This window comes from Bombus terrestris, chromosome 8 (assembly GCF_910591885.1).
Source record: "Bombus terrestris chromosome 8, iyBomTerr1.2, whole genome shotgun sequence".
Taxonomy (NCBI): domain Eukaryota; kingdom Metazoa; phylum Arthropoda; class Insecta; order Hymenoptera; family Apidae; genus Bombus; species Bombus terrestris.
Window position 1 is genome coordinate 7,071,301 of NC_063276.1, and position 15,830 is coordinate 7,087,130.

Here is a 15,830-nt window from a genome sequence, read left to right on the forward strand (position 1 = left end):
AAAGTTTTCCGCCAATTAAAAAAAAAAAAAAGACGTCACACAGATACTGACTCTGCCTGTAGCCCAGCAGTGGCATCTTTCCGACAGGCGTACCCCGCGAGTTCATGAAATTCTGCACATCCGTTAGGAATTTCTTTTCCTCAGCGGTGGTCTTTCGCTCGCTTCGTCGTACCACCGACGAAGGTGGCCTTCCAACGCTCGGTACCACCACGTTCGAACTCGCTGGGGCACTCTTCGAGGTAGACGCCACAGAAGCCTCGCTCTCGTTGCTCGATTCGCCTGGCGATGCGCTACGCTTTTTACGCTTCCTTCTCGGTCTTCCTTTTAATTTCGGTGCTAAAAAATTATTTTACATTGTTTATTTAAATAATTTTTTTTAATTCAATCATGCTCATTAGATTAGACCTTTAAGAATGCAATAAAATAACGAAGAATCGAGAAAGCAATTTAGAAAACAAGTATTCCTTTATCTCCTTAAGATTTCTTGCATTTCTGTTATCAGATACTCCTAATCTGTTAGAAGAAATTAATAGTTGCGTTATATATGTTGTTACTTAACATTTGCTATATTGTGGAAAGATTAAGAAAAATATATTCCTGATTGTGTTTTTCTGGATTACTGGGTAAATACATATATAAAACATTATACGTTTACGATACCGTAATGTTCTTCTTTAATATCTGACGATTATAAAAGTCTGTTTGTTTTAATGCGATACACACAAAAGATGATGATTACCATTGGAATTAGATTAATAACAGGACAATTCACGTTTCGCACGATTTCCGTTTCAAGTAAAAAGACTCCCATTAGGATCGCGTGAAATTTTTTTATTTCCCGTGTCGAGTCGAAATTATACCCAAAATGTGAATATAAAATAACCTTGGTCATTACATTTATTCAATTTTTCGCAATTTAAAAAGTAATCATTTTAAATAACAGTTCAAAAAAAGAATATTATATTTCGTGAAATTTTTCGTCACGAAACGTATAAAACGAACAAATCGACATGTGCACTATGAAAGCTGTAATTACTACAGTAATAAAATGATGTATATAATATTTTGTGTTATTGTAGGATAACGAGGTTAGTTTAACTACGTAACGAATATTTTCAAATTGTAATTCATATTTCTATTTGCACTACATTACCAGAGCTGAACATACATATGTATGTAATTATTTATATCAATGCCATATGGCTAATTTTAACAAAATTAAAGAAGGAAACCTTCAAACATCGACTGCTTATCAAAAGATTATATTATTAATTTTCGAACTTAATTTAGCACTGTACGCGTTTTACACTGGACACTTGCAACATGGACCAATATATGATATTGTTATCGTTTCTTTATAAGTTTCTGTATCCATTTCACTTGTACGTATCACATTTCAATACAAATGCTGTCCAGAAAGTCATTCCTTATGTCTTTTGTATGAACCACGATAATTTTACTCACCAGCAACTTGAAAATACACAATTTTATTTTCTTTAATCTTCATTACAATAGTCATCGTTTGTTTGTAACCGCGTCAAAATTAAATAAACGAAACAATCCATGTGCACAATATACAAAGTCACACCATCACTGTTGTCACCTTCACTGGTAAAATTTCTAGAAATCCTAGCAGAACAGTTAGATTGATATTTGTAGATGGATGTTTGTTCTACTGAATGTATTAATCCGGATTATGACCTTCGCTGTTATGGTTACAAAGTATCTTTCCGATAAAGTAACATATCGTGCACAATGGAACCTTACAATAACGTTCTTCCCGCTAGCTTTACTCGACACGTTCTGTTGTTTTTTAAATACTTCTCTAGTCTTTAGCTAGTCTATGTAATCGTCTGCTGTGACTACGTGCAGCTAACCTCGGTCGGTAAATGATACCCAAAATTGTCGAAATTAATATGTATCCACTTTACGCAATGATTATTAATTATATTATGAGTATGAATAATTATTAATTACCACGTAAGAACAGCATAGTATTTGATGTTTAACAAACAGGGTATTGAATAAAATTTTTACTCAGCGGCTAGTATTTGTCGATTTAGTTAAAGATTAACGAACTATGTTCAGTGCATTGACTTCTTTAAAAAAATAAGCTGTAGTTGTCCTGTTAATTGGATTAGGGAATGACTTTATTTTAATACTTAAGATGTTAAATATTAATAGTAAGATATATAAATAAAATAACTAAAGTAGGTAATTGGTAAATTATAGAGTTAAATAGAAAAATATTCGATAAATAGGTAAATGGAATCAGATAATAGTAGTGGATTAATAGGTTAACAATTGAGCGTACCTAGGTGATTGCAGAGGAGCTCATGAGTTTCAAGGTCCGGGTAGTCGAAGGTATCTCTGCAGAAGAGTACCCTCGTACCTGGTGTGGCGGTGAATCCACCTAGTGCAGCTGCTATGGACGAGCAAAGCCAGGACGGTTCGGCACCTTCGAGCCTACGCAACAGTGCTCGATATCGACAATACCTGGGGTACGAAAGCACGACCACTTTCGTTTGAGAAATACAATCCGATTTCCTTGTGTTGTGACTACTTTCGTATTCCTTCTGTTGCTTATCGACGTCTGAGAAATCGATGCCAGGATCGGTGAGCACCTGAGGTTGTGGTATCTCATACCTTAGCGGACTGTTCGCCGGAGATGACGTCGGGGTCGGTGGATAAGACACCTCGCGACCCCACGACCATTCTAACGTAGGCGATAACCAGGTGACGAGATCGTGAACCCGCACGACCACCTTTTCCGATATCGTCAGCACTTCGTCCTGTAATCAGACAAATATTTTCCTTTTATAATAATAATTGTTTAATAATTAGTAATTTAGTAGGTACACAATAGAAAAGGTAAATTAGAAAGATATAAAAGTAGTATAAAAGTAGAATAATTTATAAAAATCGATAAATTATATTTCAAAGCGTGGTTCAAGAGCGTTTATTATAGATAAACGTAATCACAAGATCTTTAGCGAGTACGAGCTATTATCCGCGTTACGTCACTAACTTATCATTTAAGTGACCCCTTTTCCGTTATTAAATCTTCTCCTCAAACTTGCTTTTATAGACTCTATAAATATGTATTTCCTCGAAACTTTTGTGTATTACTATATCTTCTAAAAGTAGGACGAAAAGTTCTCCACGTGTTTCATCGTGCAACTTTTCTTTGCGATGAAACTTGCAGGGCATATTGAAACAGTGTTTTTATATTAAATTAAATTACTTGTTGAATTAAAATAAATTACCTAACAAGGGAAGAGAGATAAACAAGATGATAATCAAGTTACGCAATTTCGATGGAAACTTTCGGGATTTCTATTGTCTGAGAATGCAGGAACCTCTTTTACCAGTGAGACCTATCTAGAGTATTATTTTACCGACCTTCCATCGACAGGTGGAGGCACGGTCAAGTCCCTGCGCTACTTAAACTTCACGATAATCTGACCTGTCCTGTACATAGATCTACTTGTCGCGTGTGCTGCTAACACACCTATGTGCTCGTTATGTATACACATAATCCAGCCAACGTAACTCGTGGTTTATGTTGTACCTCGAGTGCATCGTTACCTACTCTGCTTCGGCGATAATTTAATTGTCCGTTGATGCCAGCGGCGACGTTATTTTCACAAAGTTTCAACTAACTCTTGGATCTGCTGATTTGTGGGATTTAATTCAACTGTAGGATATTGGTACCCATTAAAGCTTAAAGTATATGTACGAACGTTAGGAAGATTGCAAATGACAATAATAAAATACAAAGTTATAGAGATAAAAAAGTTCTTTTCGAGTAAATAATTTAATATCCGAAGGTGGCTGAAATTGCATGATAGAACATGATAGATGATAAATGCCATACGCGCTCTTCGTGTATCTCGAAGATCGAACAATGCTAGTAATGACTCATAAGGTAAACATTGGTGTGAAATTTATTACCGAGACGTTGGACGCCTATAAATCAAACAAGAAAAGTAAACGTACAGCGCGACTAAGTATTAATGTTGTTCTTTTTCATCGTTCCTCGACCTTTGAATGAACATAAGACGAGCGGGAAATCAAATCGTAGAAAATAAAATGAATTGAAAACGTAGCCATTTAATTAATAACGAGTTAAACAATTCCAACTATCCAAGACTGAAATAACTGTATTTATTCAAACAACACGAAGTATGATGTTATATTTAATTAACATCGCCCGGTTCTCTACGACGTTCCTTCGCAATTAGCTTATATAACTGGAAGATTCGTTAGCGGCAAATCGAATCGTCCGGAAAGAATTGAGATTCAACGAGGGGCAATTGTGAGATGCACTTGAACCGGTGGCTCTGCGAGTAAATCCGTTAACCCACGGCGAAAAGAGCCTTGAGCCAAGTAAAATGGCCGGGTTTTAACCCCTTGCACTTCAACTGCCAGTCAGAGTTAGCTGTAAGATGCTGGATGTTTCAATGGAACCACCGCTAAGTTTGACAATATCGTTTTATACTATTCAAAGAACATATACAGACTCACCAAAGTATTCGACCGCTCGTAGACACTTCTTATTAGTATACCACCAGTTTGAAATTTTATTAGCATAGTGAAACACTATTCAGAGACACGCTTAATGCGAGCATATATTTCTCAGACATTACAAAAATGTTTAAACAGTTGGTTGTCAATTATATCAAGAAATCGCAATATTTAATGGGGCCATAATTAAAGAGATATGGCTAATTATAATTGGAAACAGAATTTAAATATATACTTGTTCGTCTATGCTACGATATGATGTTCTATTTAGTTTGTAAGTCACTGTAGCCTGGGTTATACTTTCATCTTTTAGCTCCGTGCTGCTCCGTGCCCTGCTTCAACTCTCGCCACTCCACTTCTCTTTTCCTCCGCTTATCTTTTTTCCCTTCTACCTATTGCTCGTCTTTCTCTCGTCCCTCGTTTACATCCCATTCTCCATCTTTTCTTCTCCCATCTCTATACCTCTTCTTCTTTTAGCTTTCAGCATTACCTCCCTTCTTTTTTACTCCCTCACCCTTGGTCACTTATTTGCCCTCCTGTTTGTACCATCTTTTCTTTGCTACTTTATCTACTCGCTCGCTTTCTCTGCTCGCTCTAATACACAATCACCAGATTAGTTTGCTGATTGAAATAATTTACCGAAAAGTACCCTGTGTTTTTACGTATCATTTCTTTATTCAAAATAAATTATGTCATATTTACATGTACAAGGGCTGAAAGTAACTAAAATTGACGCGTCTTTATTAACTTCTAATTTGTGAAATGTTTCATCAAGGAACGATCCAGTTAATTCGTATAAAAATCTGCAGTGTATCAGAAAAGAAGACGTATTTTTTTGATAATTACAAGAGGCTATTGACGAGGGCGTATCAGTCCCATTGCTACTAATGCGCTTCGCAACAGATTTATTTGCCTCTTTTGGTCACGTTCATCGCCGCTCGTTTCTTCTCACTGTCAATCGCAAAGAAATTTTCTCTTTACTATGTCGTTCCATTTCCCTGTCTTCTTCGTGCTTCCGATACCAACCGTATGGTTGGTCGCTCTCTTTCGTGTTCTCCACCCCTGAATCACGACTCTGAAAACAAACTTTTCGTCTTAATCGCTGGGATACGCGGAAAACGGTAGAACAGAATGTTGTAACCGAGAAGTATCACGCGTAGCACAAAGAAGAATCTTCCGACATGAATGCCTTTTTTCTCTCCTTTGTTCTACTCGCCTCTTCGTGTATTTATTGTCATGATTTCCTAAGAGGGTTCTCCTCCACGTTCTATTGACTTTTCGGATTGCCAATAGCTCCCCCCCTCTCTCTCTCCCTCCTTCTTTTTTCCTTTCGCCCCTCGTTGCCCTTTCACCCTTATTGATTTCGTTAACACGAAGATATCGTTTTAATTAAATCCCTCGATAGTTTTTGCATCATTTGCCCACGGCTACAAAACCGTTTGTTATCAGATACGAAATCGTGTCTGATTATTCGTGTATTACATTCGGTGCCGTTGTTTCTAGAGAGCGAGTAAACTGCGGCAACTTTGTAATCACGTTAAAGCTGGTAGTGAAACTGATGGCGGGAGTTCAACTCGCAACTCGATTCTATTTAAATATTTAAATGTAGTTTTAAACTTCCATCCCCGGACGAAGTTTCTCCAAATTGGTAATCTCTTACTTTTCAATCGTCTAGGCCGAGCACTTACGCGAAATGCAATTAGCCAACTGTAAATTTTGGATAGCGGGGAACATCGATCAAAGAGCGTCGTATTAGTCGTGGTACGAGGGCTATGAATAGAAATGACTATAAAATTAATTATATGACTAGCGACGTGACACTAGCGCTATACTTACTTAATTAGTACTACGCTATATCAAAAGTAGGGCAGAATTACGCATTAATGAAAATATCTTCTTTCCGTATGATGCAATTAACAGTGTATTCTGGTGTTACGTTTATGGGATTTTCTCGCATTACCGAGAGATCATGTCTACTTAAAAATCGATAACTGTCCTGAATTGAGCTGCTAAACGGTTGCTTTTCCTAAGCGTTGAGACAACGAGTGATTTAGAGGCAAGTACATAATAGATACGTGCTTCGGTATAGTATACGGATCTTTTGATATCATCGAGATTCTGTCTCATTGATTATCAATAATTATCCCGAATTACGCTAAACAGCTGCTTTATGTTAAGACGAGCGATTTAGATGCAAACTGCTCATGTATGCATAAGTAAATTTCCCGGGTCCGTTGAAAATTTTTAATGAAACCAACACCAACACAGAGGCAGTTCAAGTTACGTTTTATTAATAGCTGAATGGATATTTCAATAAATCTTATGGCGGAACATTGAAACGCACATATTTCAAACAGCCCTCCGGCAAAGTATGCACTTGCAAAATTCAATTTAACAGAGCTACGAACGTACTGTTTGAGGCGTAAACTTTTCGCAAAGAAACAGCTACCAGAGGAAATTACATTTTAAGGTTTACAGTATCTTGAAATATTAAAATATATCTGGTGGGAAACAAACGTCCGTGACTTCCTTTCCGCGACTCTTTATTACACCTTCATGTTTACCCGTAGAAATATGGTTGCTCGAAGGAACTAGGAAAATATACAGCGTCCCGGCAATCATAGTACAATCGACAAGGGGGCGATTCCACATGGAGAAATATAAAACACAATCTTTTCATACGGTGCAACGTTTCCAATGAAACTGAATTTGAAACTTTTGTTTAGTCAGAACGTGGAATAAAACTGTACCGTTTAAGGCCATCAAGAAAATGGAAAGCTATAATCTATATTTTCAACTTATTTCCATACGTTGTATAACCTTCTATCGATTATTCGCTCCTGTCCAGTCTGGACTTAGACAAGTTGGCTTTCACAAAAACAAAACGTCATACGAAACATTTTGTTCTATAGCTTCGATTAGTTCTTTCACGTAGAATTATCCCTCCGTCGATCATACCATAATTGGCAGAATACTGTGTACAAAAGCGGGAAAGAAAGAGGAACTTTAACAATCAGGCGAAAACGATAAAATTAAAAGATAGAAAGAGTCGATGTTCCTTGCGAGAGAATAAAACGATTGTTATGGAACGAGAGCGGCACCGAGTCGTTTTACACCTCTAAAATTTAGCTAACTTCCGTCGTCTGTACAGTTAGAAGATGAGACAAACTCTCTCTATGCAGCCGAGTATTCCCCTTGACTGCACATATCCGAGATGTGTATCTAGAAGAGGGAGAGCCAGGGAGTCAGGCAGAGAGGTAGGGCGAGAGGGTTAGGGAGAGACAAGGCGATGGTGGGATTAAAGGGGTCAACGGAGAGAAAGAGACAGAGCGAAAGGGTGAGAGAGGGTTGCGCAGCGAGGGGAAACCAGCGCACATGTGTAAGGGCAACAATGTGCCAGAAGGTAGTGCAATGTTGGCACAGATACAGACGCAGATTTAACCCCAAACTCATGACATGGACAGTATGCACGGAATCATGTGGAAATGTATTCCGACGTTGCTATGGGGATTCGCTGCCACCCTAAACACACCGATAACCTATCAATTCCCGGAGACTAAACGACCCCACAAAGTATAATATCTTTTACGTAATATAAAAATTATTGTGCGCCATCTAATCTCAGATTGGCAGATGGCTACAATGGATGAAATTTTATCTCGTACGAATTAAATAATAACCGTAATAATATCGTTCGTAATCTTAATCGAATATTTTAATCAAAGATAGCTTAACAAATTTTAATCAAACATCAGAGCTGACCAAATCGTCGAAACAAAGCGATTGTAATAAATTTAAAGGCTTACGAAACTCGCCTTATAATTTCAACCGTGAGACGCTACATTTATGGAAGATTTAATTATGCAAAAGTATATAAAATATCCAGAGTACCGCTCGTTATAATATTTAGTAAGTGAAACAAATCTCTGGCCAGGTTCCACTCTTTCAACTATACATTTACATAAATGTCTACAGTCCGTTAATAATCCATTAGTGGTGATTAATGCGGCTGTAAATCAATTAAAGAAGAAAGAATAATATCCGATAACGCGTTTTATCGTAAATAGCACATTATTCTCGTAAATTTTTCCTTTGCAATTCGCAATGGCCGTTGATATCGCGTGAATAATAGCTGGACATCGCAGCTCGCTCGAATGGCGTGTTTACACTCGAGTAATTGTTACAAGCATGTACTCGATTAAGATTTTATCAAGCTCGCGCGATTCGTCAATTCCATCGTGCATTATCCTTTATACTCTATGCGATATGGTAAGGAGGAAAAATCGGCACGATGAAAAATCCATTCATATCGGTGAATAGAGACGTTATACGTACATTCCGGCAACATCTGTCAAGCGGAAGAGAATCGGTCTTGTTTCACGATTTCATATCTCCGAGCGGCCATTAAAGAGTGGCGTGGATGGATTAAGTCAATTCTTGCGCAGGCTAACAACCAATATCAAGGGACAGGATGAGAAGGGTTCACAGTTAACTGCTAAACCAGCGAAAAGATAGAGTAAAGCGTCTCGGGGAATGTTTTATGGCAAAGGTCCAAATGATATTTGTGGCTCGGCAGAGAATACTAAGAATTTGTTAATGAACTTTCGCTGTGTGTATCAGGAAAAGTAATTTCCAATTTGAGTAATCCCTTTCCTCCTTCTTCTTTGTATCTCTCCTTTGTTATCTCTTGCTGTTTGTCGTATTCGATCTTTTGTGGATTACCAATTATCCTCAGAGATTTTTCTTGGTCTCGAGAACGTCTCTCTCGAATAAAAATCACTGTTGCATCAAGATACGAAGTTGTTTTATCGTTCCTATTTAGTCGTTTTCTATTTATTATATTCTCCAAATATTTTGTACGAAAGGATTGAAATGAAAAATGTTGGAGTATTGGCGTTCCTACAGGAAGATAAACATAATAGAACAGTGTCGTCTTTGTTACGAACCAACCCTTCAATCTTTAGCTCTTGCTCTTCGATTTTACGTTCGTTTGTTTTTACCTTAATCGGGAGAACAATGGCAGCGGCCTCTTGTTCGACCAAGCTTATTAAAAATCTGAATTTTTTTTATTAAAATCTATTACACACGGGGCAACGAGCGTTAAATTATTTTTATATTGCTCCATCATCCGATTATTGCACGGACGGTCGACATAAATTTCGCATTACCATTTATAAATTATTTGCAACTCTGAATTCAATTAAATTTTACAGGAAAAGTCATCCCCGCGAGCGCGCGCCAGTTGTCCAGCGCATTTTGATTAATTCGCCAGCAAAAAATAATAAATAACTCTCGAAATTGTTTTACCGGCCGTATTAATTTTAACAGGGTCGCATTGTACGATCAATAATGTATATGTCGTTCGATTTGTTTATTTCAAGAACATCGAAACGCGCGCATCGGTTTTAATAACGATATCGCGACACGACAAGGACGAGCCTTAATTCTTTTCCCTTGTAAACGCGAAACCGACCTCCCCCGATTCGCCCATTTACCAAAGAAATTTATCGCATTAAACATAATAAACGACTTGTATACTCTGCAGCATGCTAGCGATATTATTATCGTAGCTACGAAACTTTCTATCTATCTGGGTAATCTCATCTTGTGCCCGCCACCTCCTTTATCTCTCGTCTTTCACTCAACTTCTTAAGTAGTCTTTTGTAACTTAAATTAAAATAGACGTCAGGAAGAGTATTCCTCGGTCGACGCCGAACCAACCAGCCGCCAGATACAGAAGAAGAAAATCGTGTGCCATCGCGAACAGGTAGTGGAAATCTGTATGATTCTAAAACGAATAAACGTCACAACGTATAGTTGGTATACGGTATTTTGCGCGTTCCCCCGTAATTCACATGCTTATTTGCTAAATTGACGAACTTCGCGGAGCAAGAAGTAGAATGGCTGGATGAAACATCGATCGAGATTTTTTGGTTTTGGAAAATTTCAGAGATATCAACAAATGGAATCAACGCCACTTTGTCATGCGAGCGACTCGATTATCGGCGGATTACCGAGCTTATAGAAAATCAAAATCGAGGAAAATAGATCGGTTTGGCAAGGGATGGAACACGCGTTCAATCGAGCTACATCGTTCAGGCCGGTAATCAGGCCGGTGAAACAGCGTTAAAGACGAAAAGCCGGAAGCAAACGAGAAGAAAAAATTCCGGGAGCCACCGTATAAATACGCAATGCTGCAGTTGACATATTCGCCGAGCGTACATAATACATTCATGGACGAGGGTGGTAGAGGGAGGAAGAGCCCGACGTGGTGGGGAAGTACAATCGTAGAGTGGAATATGTAGCGTGTTGGTTTTAGTGACGCTCAATCTTTGCTTGTAAACCGCACCGGGAGGCCATTACTTTGGAAGTCACGTCGTTATCCGGCCACGAATCTCACCGTGAAAAGTTTAGATTTCGAGCGTGCTTCCAAATCAAATTCTTCCCTCACCACCGTCAGGGCTTTGGAATTGTTTCTTCGTTTTTCTTTCGCCGCGAACCGGCTACCGAGAGCCCAACAAAGAGACGTCGTTCGAGTTTTATGGCTATGGAAGATTTACATCGTCGAAGGATAGACGAACGTGAAATCCTGGGCTTGATACAGGAAAAAAAAAAGAAACGTCTCACCGAACGTAGTAAATAAAAAAAGAGATAAAGTATTAAAAAAAGAGGGGGAAAAGCAAGGAAAAAGGCGGTGACAGAGAAAGAGGCAGAGGAAGAAAATATATGTAACACTTGCCGGACAGGAAAATACGAACAGGATTAATTTTAGCGCTTGTGACAGGTTTAAATCAATAAGTATGAGAGCCACTGCGAAGCATAAATCATTGTTAGATTAAACCCTGGAGCACGCGGTAGTAGATGGGGCAATGGCGCGCTTTCAGGAAATATAGGGTGACCCAAAAGTTCCGATCTATATTTCATCGGGTCATGTACAGATCGACACGAATAATACTAACTGAAACTAGGCTAGTTGATCGTGTATTGGCCATCTATCTTTTAACAGTTCCTCTCTGTATGTTTCCCTGTAAATTCTTAAAAAATTAAAAAGAAATGTTTACTTCAAAAGAATATCGTATGCGAGTTTCCCGATGGTTCGAAGAGATTCCTAAAATATTTACTACCTGAAGAATTCTTTTTGGGACGATGGGGGGAAGGTGCGCAATAACCTTAACCACAGCCACTTCAACCCCATCCAAAAGTAGAATGGCCCTCGAAATCGTGGAACGGATGGGGAGGAGACTTTTGTACGACAGATAAAGGAAGTGCGTGCACCAAGAATGAAAAATTAATGGTAAGCATTTACAGTAATTAGCGGCGGTAATTAAGGCGCGTAATGCGAAGGCCACTTCGCGGCGAAAGTCACTGCCTCTAATGTAGGAAAATACGTTTTTGCTCGATTCACTCAGTCTGAATGAAAACAGTACCACTTTGCAACTGGTATGCCAGGATTGAAGCTAAAAGGAATTTGATTATGCTTGGTAGTTTACACACGGTGTTTCTGGATCGATCGAGCCACCCGCTGTCTCTCCCTACCTTTCATACTGTCTTTCTCCATCTCTCCCTCTCACTCTCTGTTATCCCTCTGCTCTGGCTTCCTCCTCTCTTCTTCCTGTTCCATTTTCCTCTTTATCTGTCTAGCGCACTCGCTCGCTCTTTCTCTGTTCGTGTTTCTACATCTTCGTCTGGTTCCGTCGGGGTTCATATGTGAGAAATGGGAATTACTTTTTCAAAAGGGAATAAAAATGGAACGCGATCTCGATTTGATCGTGTTTGCTCGACATGGAGTATTTTTGAAAACACTTTTTCTCGTCGTTTATCTCGCGGTGGTGAAAATTTCCCTTTTTTGCCGATATAAGCCTTATACATTTTAAGATAAATCTCTTTCCTCTTATTGAGAAAATCAAACGTTACATCGTTACCGACTTAGGCAGAAAGGATAAGAAAATAATCAACTATCCCCTGTACTTATGTCAATGAAAAGCAATTAAGGGTTCTTTTTAATCTTGTTAAATCGCTCTTTTTACCATCGCGCCATACTTACATTAATGGCTTCGCTTTTTCCCTGCTCAAATTATATAATAACCGTAACAGAATTCGTGTGCACGCCAGCACGATTTTTATAATAATTACCAACAAGTTTCAGGCGATACATAATTCTCATAATTTTCGTTTTCCCGACTTTAATCCAATAAATTGCTCGTTGATGAATTTAAAGGACACATTGGATACTTAGTATTGCGTTCTTTGGGTAATTTTCGATTCGGTTGTCCTCCGAATAAGTTTTCTGAAAGGCATGATAAATACTAATGCGGTTATACTATATTCACCGAATGAAACAGATAGAGTTGAACATTTCAGCTAAGATTCAAAGTTTCTTGCTTGCTCTTCATGAATATATAATGTTCAACATTGTCTCACTGAGGAAAGGAAGCTTGTGTTATTAAGGAATTTTGAATGTTTCCCCTTAATCCTCTTTAGTATCCAACTTGTTTGAACATTTCATTATTTGACAGAAGCTTATAATAAAGCCACTATGAATTTCCCGCACAGTTCAATACGTGTCTTTAAAACATCTTTTTTTAAACGTAGGAAATCTGTTCCGTTCGTCAAAAGGAGGGCAAGATCGAGGCATAAAAATTCGAGGATCCTTCGGCTAAGGCTTAAGCGGAAAATGATAGAAGGAGAAACGACTGCGAAAAGTTTTGTTTAAGTAGATTCCCATCGAAAATAACCGGAAACTTCGAATTACAGCGGAGAACCCGTAAGTTGCGTTCCAATATTTTAGTTTTTACAGTAGCTCGAAATCTTTGAACAGTTTTATGAAACTTAAACATCGTACTTAAAACTTATAATTCCATGCAAAGAAAAAGTTTCCGGAGCAACTTCTGTGCCGCCACGTTTTATGTTTCATTTCTATTCATTATTCCAATGCTTCTTCAACGCGCCGATGCAAATTTTATCTTTTAACGCGCCCACCGGCTCCGGCGCGACGCTTCTAAGCAGTTCAACGATAAAGGATTTGCGTTAACGAAGTAGTTGCCAACGTATTTCGTTAAGTCCGCGGAAACTGTTCGTCGATTAGGTATTGCTTAAACGATGGCCTATCAGCTCGCGCTTAATCCACCGAAATCTCATCGATTAATTTTAATTTACCGCTTGGTCTAAGATCAACCTCCAAATGAGACTATGAACCTTTCGACCCGTAAAATTTCAACTAGGCTAGGATAGGGGTCGAATCAGAAGGATATCTCGATCAAGCTAAGTAATTTATTTAGTAATTCGTTTCGAGTTCGATTATGGGCAATTTTTAAGAGATCAGATTTTCATAGGAGAAAATTCCCTCCATGTTAATAAGTCTCAGTTATAATTATCATAATTCCAATAGCTTGTATATATTACTCTGTGTTTGCCAGTTACTTCGCTATTTGCATTATTAGTTTCTACGTAATATCTTCTGGTTGTCCGTAATAATCTTACCTTGTTATAATAGCAAACTATTGCGCCATGCGCGTAACGAGTTATTTTTAAAAAACAAGAAACGCCAAGGATATAGAAAAGATTATTTCGAATCGACGCGGTCCGATCCGATCGTCAATTGCGAAATAATTTCGACCGCAGCCCGCGTTCACGGTATAAAATCTCTAAAAGAGGATTCCGCGATGCTTTTAACCAATCGACAGAGGCATTCCGCGAAAATGAACTCCCCAGGTCGGCGATTTATTTACGCAACGTAGTGACGTGTTTTGTTTATTCAATAAATTTATCGTTGCACGAGATTCGTTTCGAGAGTTTCAAATTTGAAATACAAAGCGCGTCGAATTCCATGGAAATGCATTTGATCGATAAACCCCACCCCCTCTGTTCCTTCTCTTCCCGTCTCTTTTTGCCCTAGCCATTGTCTCCTTCGTACAGAGAAACAGAGCCAATAGAGAGTGCACCACCACACTGGCGAAATAAAGGTTTTTCTTTGCCATTTCTTTGCTTTGACCATGTTTAACACATTCTGGGCGACGAAAAAGAAGATCGAACAGCCATTTGATTACCTATTTGGCCTTGTCTGCGCATCTTAGCGAAAGTATACATCTGTTCAAAGGAGATTCGTCCATGGAGAGTCAGACAATATGAAATCTGCAATACCAGCGCGCGACCGACCGGTTTTATTACACCATTTTCCACTGTCGAACGACGAGCGTATGTGCCATAATAGGAAGGATGTATAGTAAAGTAGGGTTATTTGAGTCATTTAACAACATCTTAAAATTCAATCTCCAGCTTTACATAGAATAATCAAACTTGTTATATATTACGAGCAGGAGACATCGTTCGCCTTTAACGTGATATAACGAAAGATTGAGAAAATGTCGCGTATTTCAGCGTCAAGAAAGAAAAGATATTGCAACCGAGGATCAAATAAACTTCTTTCCCTCTGACGACTAGTTCAAGTTGTTTCTTTTTAGAAAGTACAATGGTCGTCAAGCTGTCCGTGTACACAATATACGTATTTCACACCGCTAACAACGAGTCGAATAGCCTATTTTTAAATATAAATCGCTTAGAAATCGCTCGGAACCGGATTTGGTGAAATTACAAGGCAGATCACTTAGCTCGACTCAAACATCCTTCTGATTCAAACAACCCTACCTTAGCCTGCGTTCATAACGTTCTGCATAAAAGGCACGGCAGAGAGCACTCGAGTGTAACGTTGTAACAGAGCTCGAAAAACATTCGTGCGCTGTATTAAATTACACCGGCTAGACACGGCACAAGGAAGACCAGTAATTTTCACTTAACTCCTTGATAATCTAATTTACTTAATTTCTTGATAAAGCCGGGCTGAACGTATGCTCGCGAGCAACGCAAATTTCTAATTAAGCGCCGGCGAATAATTTTATTTTGCACAGCGCCGAAACTCGAACAGTTTCTCTGCAATTCAATGAAACAACAGGAGTGAGGCGGGCGGTTCAAATGTTGCTGCAGACTTACCGAAAAGTTTTACCCCCTTGGCAGCCCCCCCAATTCACCCGCCAAAACGCTTCCACCCCTCTTTTGCGGCCGTCAGTGCATTCTATGTATAATGCACACATGTACGTTCTCGGCACCAGCATAATAATAATAAAGTGACGTTTACATTTTGCCGAATGGACGAAATAAAGGAAAAAGAAGTAGGAATTAAAGTTGCTGGTCGCGCGTTACGGAAACCTGGCAAAAACTGCCGACAAACTTTCGATCTATTATTATTTGTAACGCGAGCGCTACGAAGATAACAAACTTTTTCCAGCCTTTCCCTTGGCAATGGCTTT

At 38.7% G+C, this 15,830-nt stretch overlaps 1 protein-coding gene across 5 annotated transcripts in view; it reads right to left on the reverse strand.

Annotated features, from left to right (window-relative positions):
• LOC100652122 (mastermind-like domain-containing protein 1) overlaps nucleotides 1-15,830 on the reverse strand; it is a 172,526-nt gene that overhangs the window by 6,048 nt on the left and 150,648 nt on the right. For 3 of the 5 annotated variants that reach the window (XM_003397309.4, XM_012311239.3, XM_012311240.2), the window contains 2 exons: nucleotides 2,315-2,792; nucleotides 52-336 (listed from right to left, as the gene is read on the reverse strand). In XM_003397309.4, coding sequence (XP_003397357.1) covers nucleotides 52-336; nucleotides 2,315-2,792 — 763 coding nt within the window. Of the gene's footprint in view, nucleotides 1-51; nucleotides 337-1,464; nucleotides 2,144-2,314; nucleotides 2,793-15,830 lie in introns of those variants that run through there. The other 2 variants (XM_048408054.1, XM_012311241.3) reach the window with 2 other exon arrangements.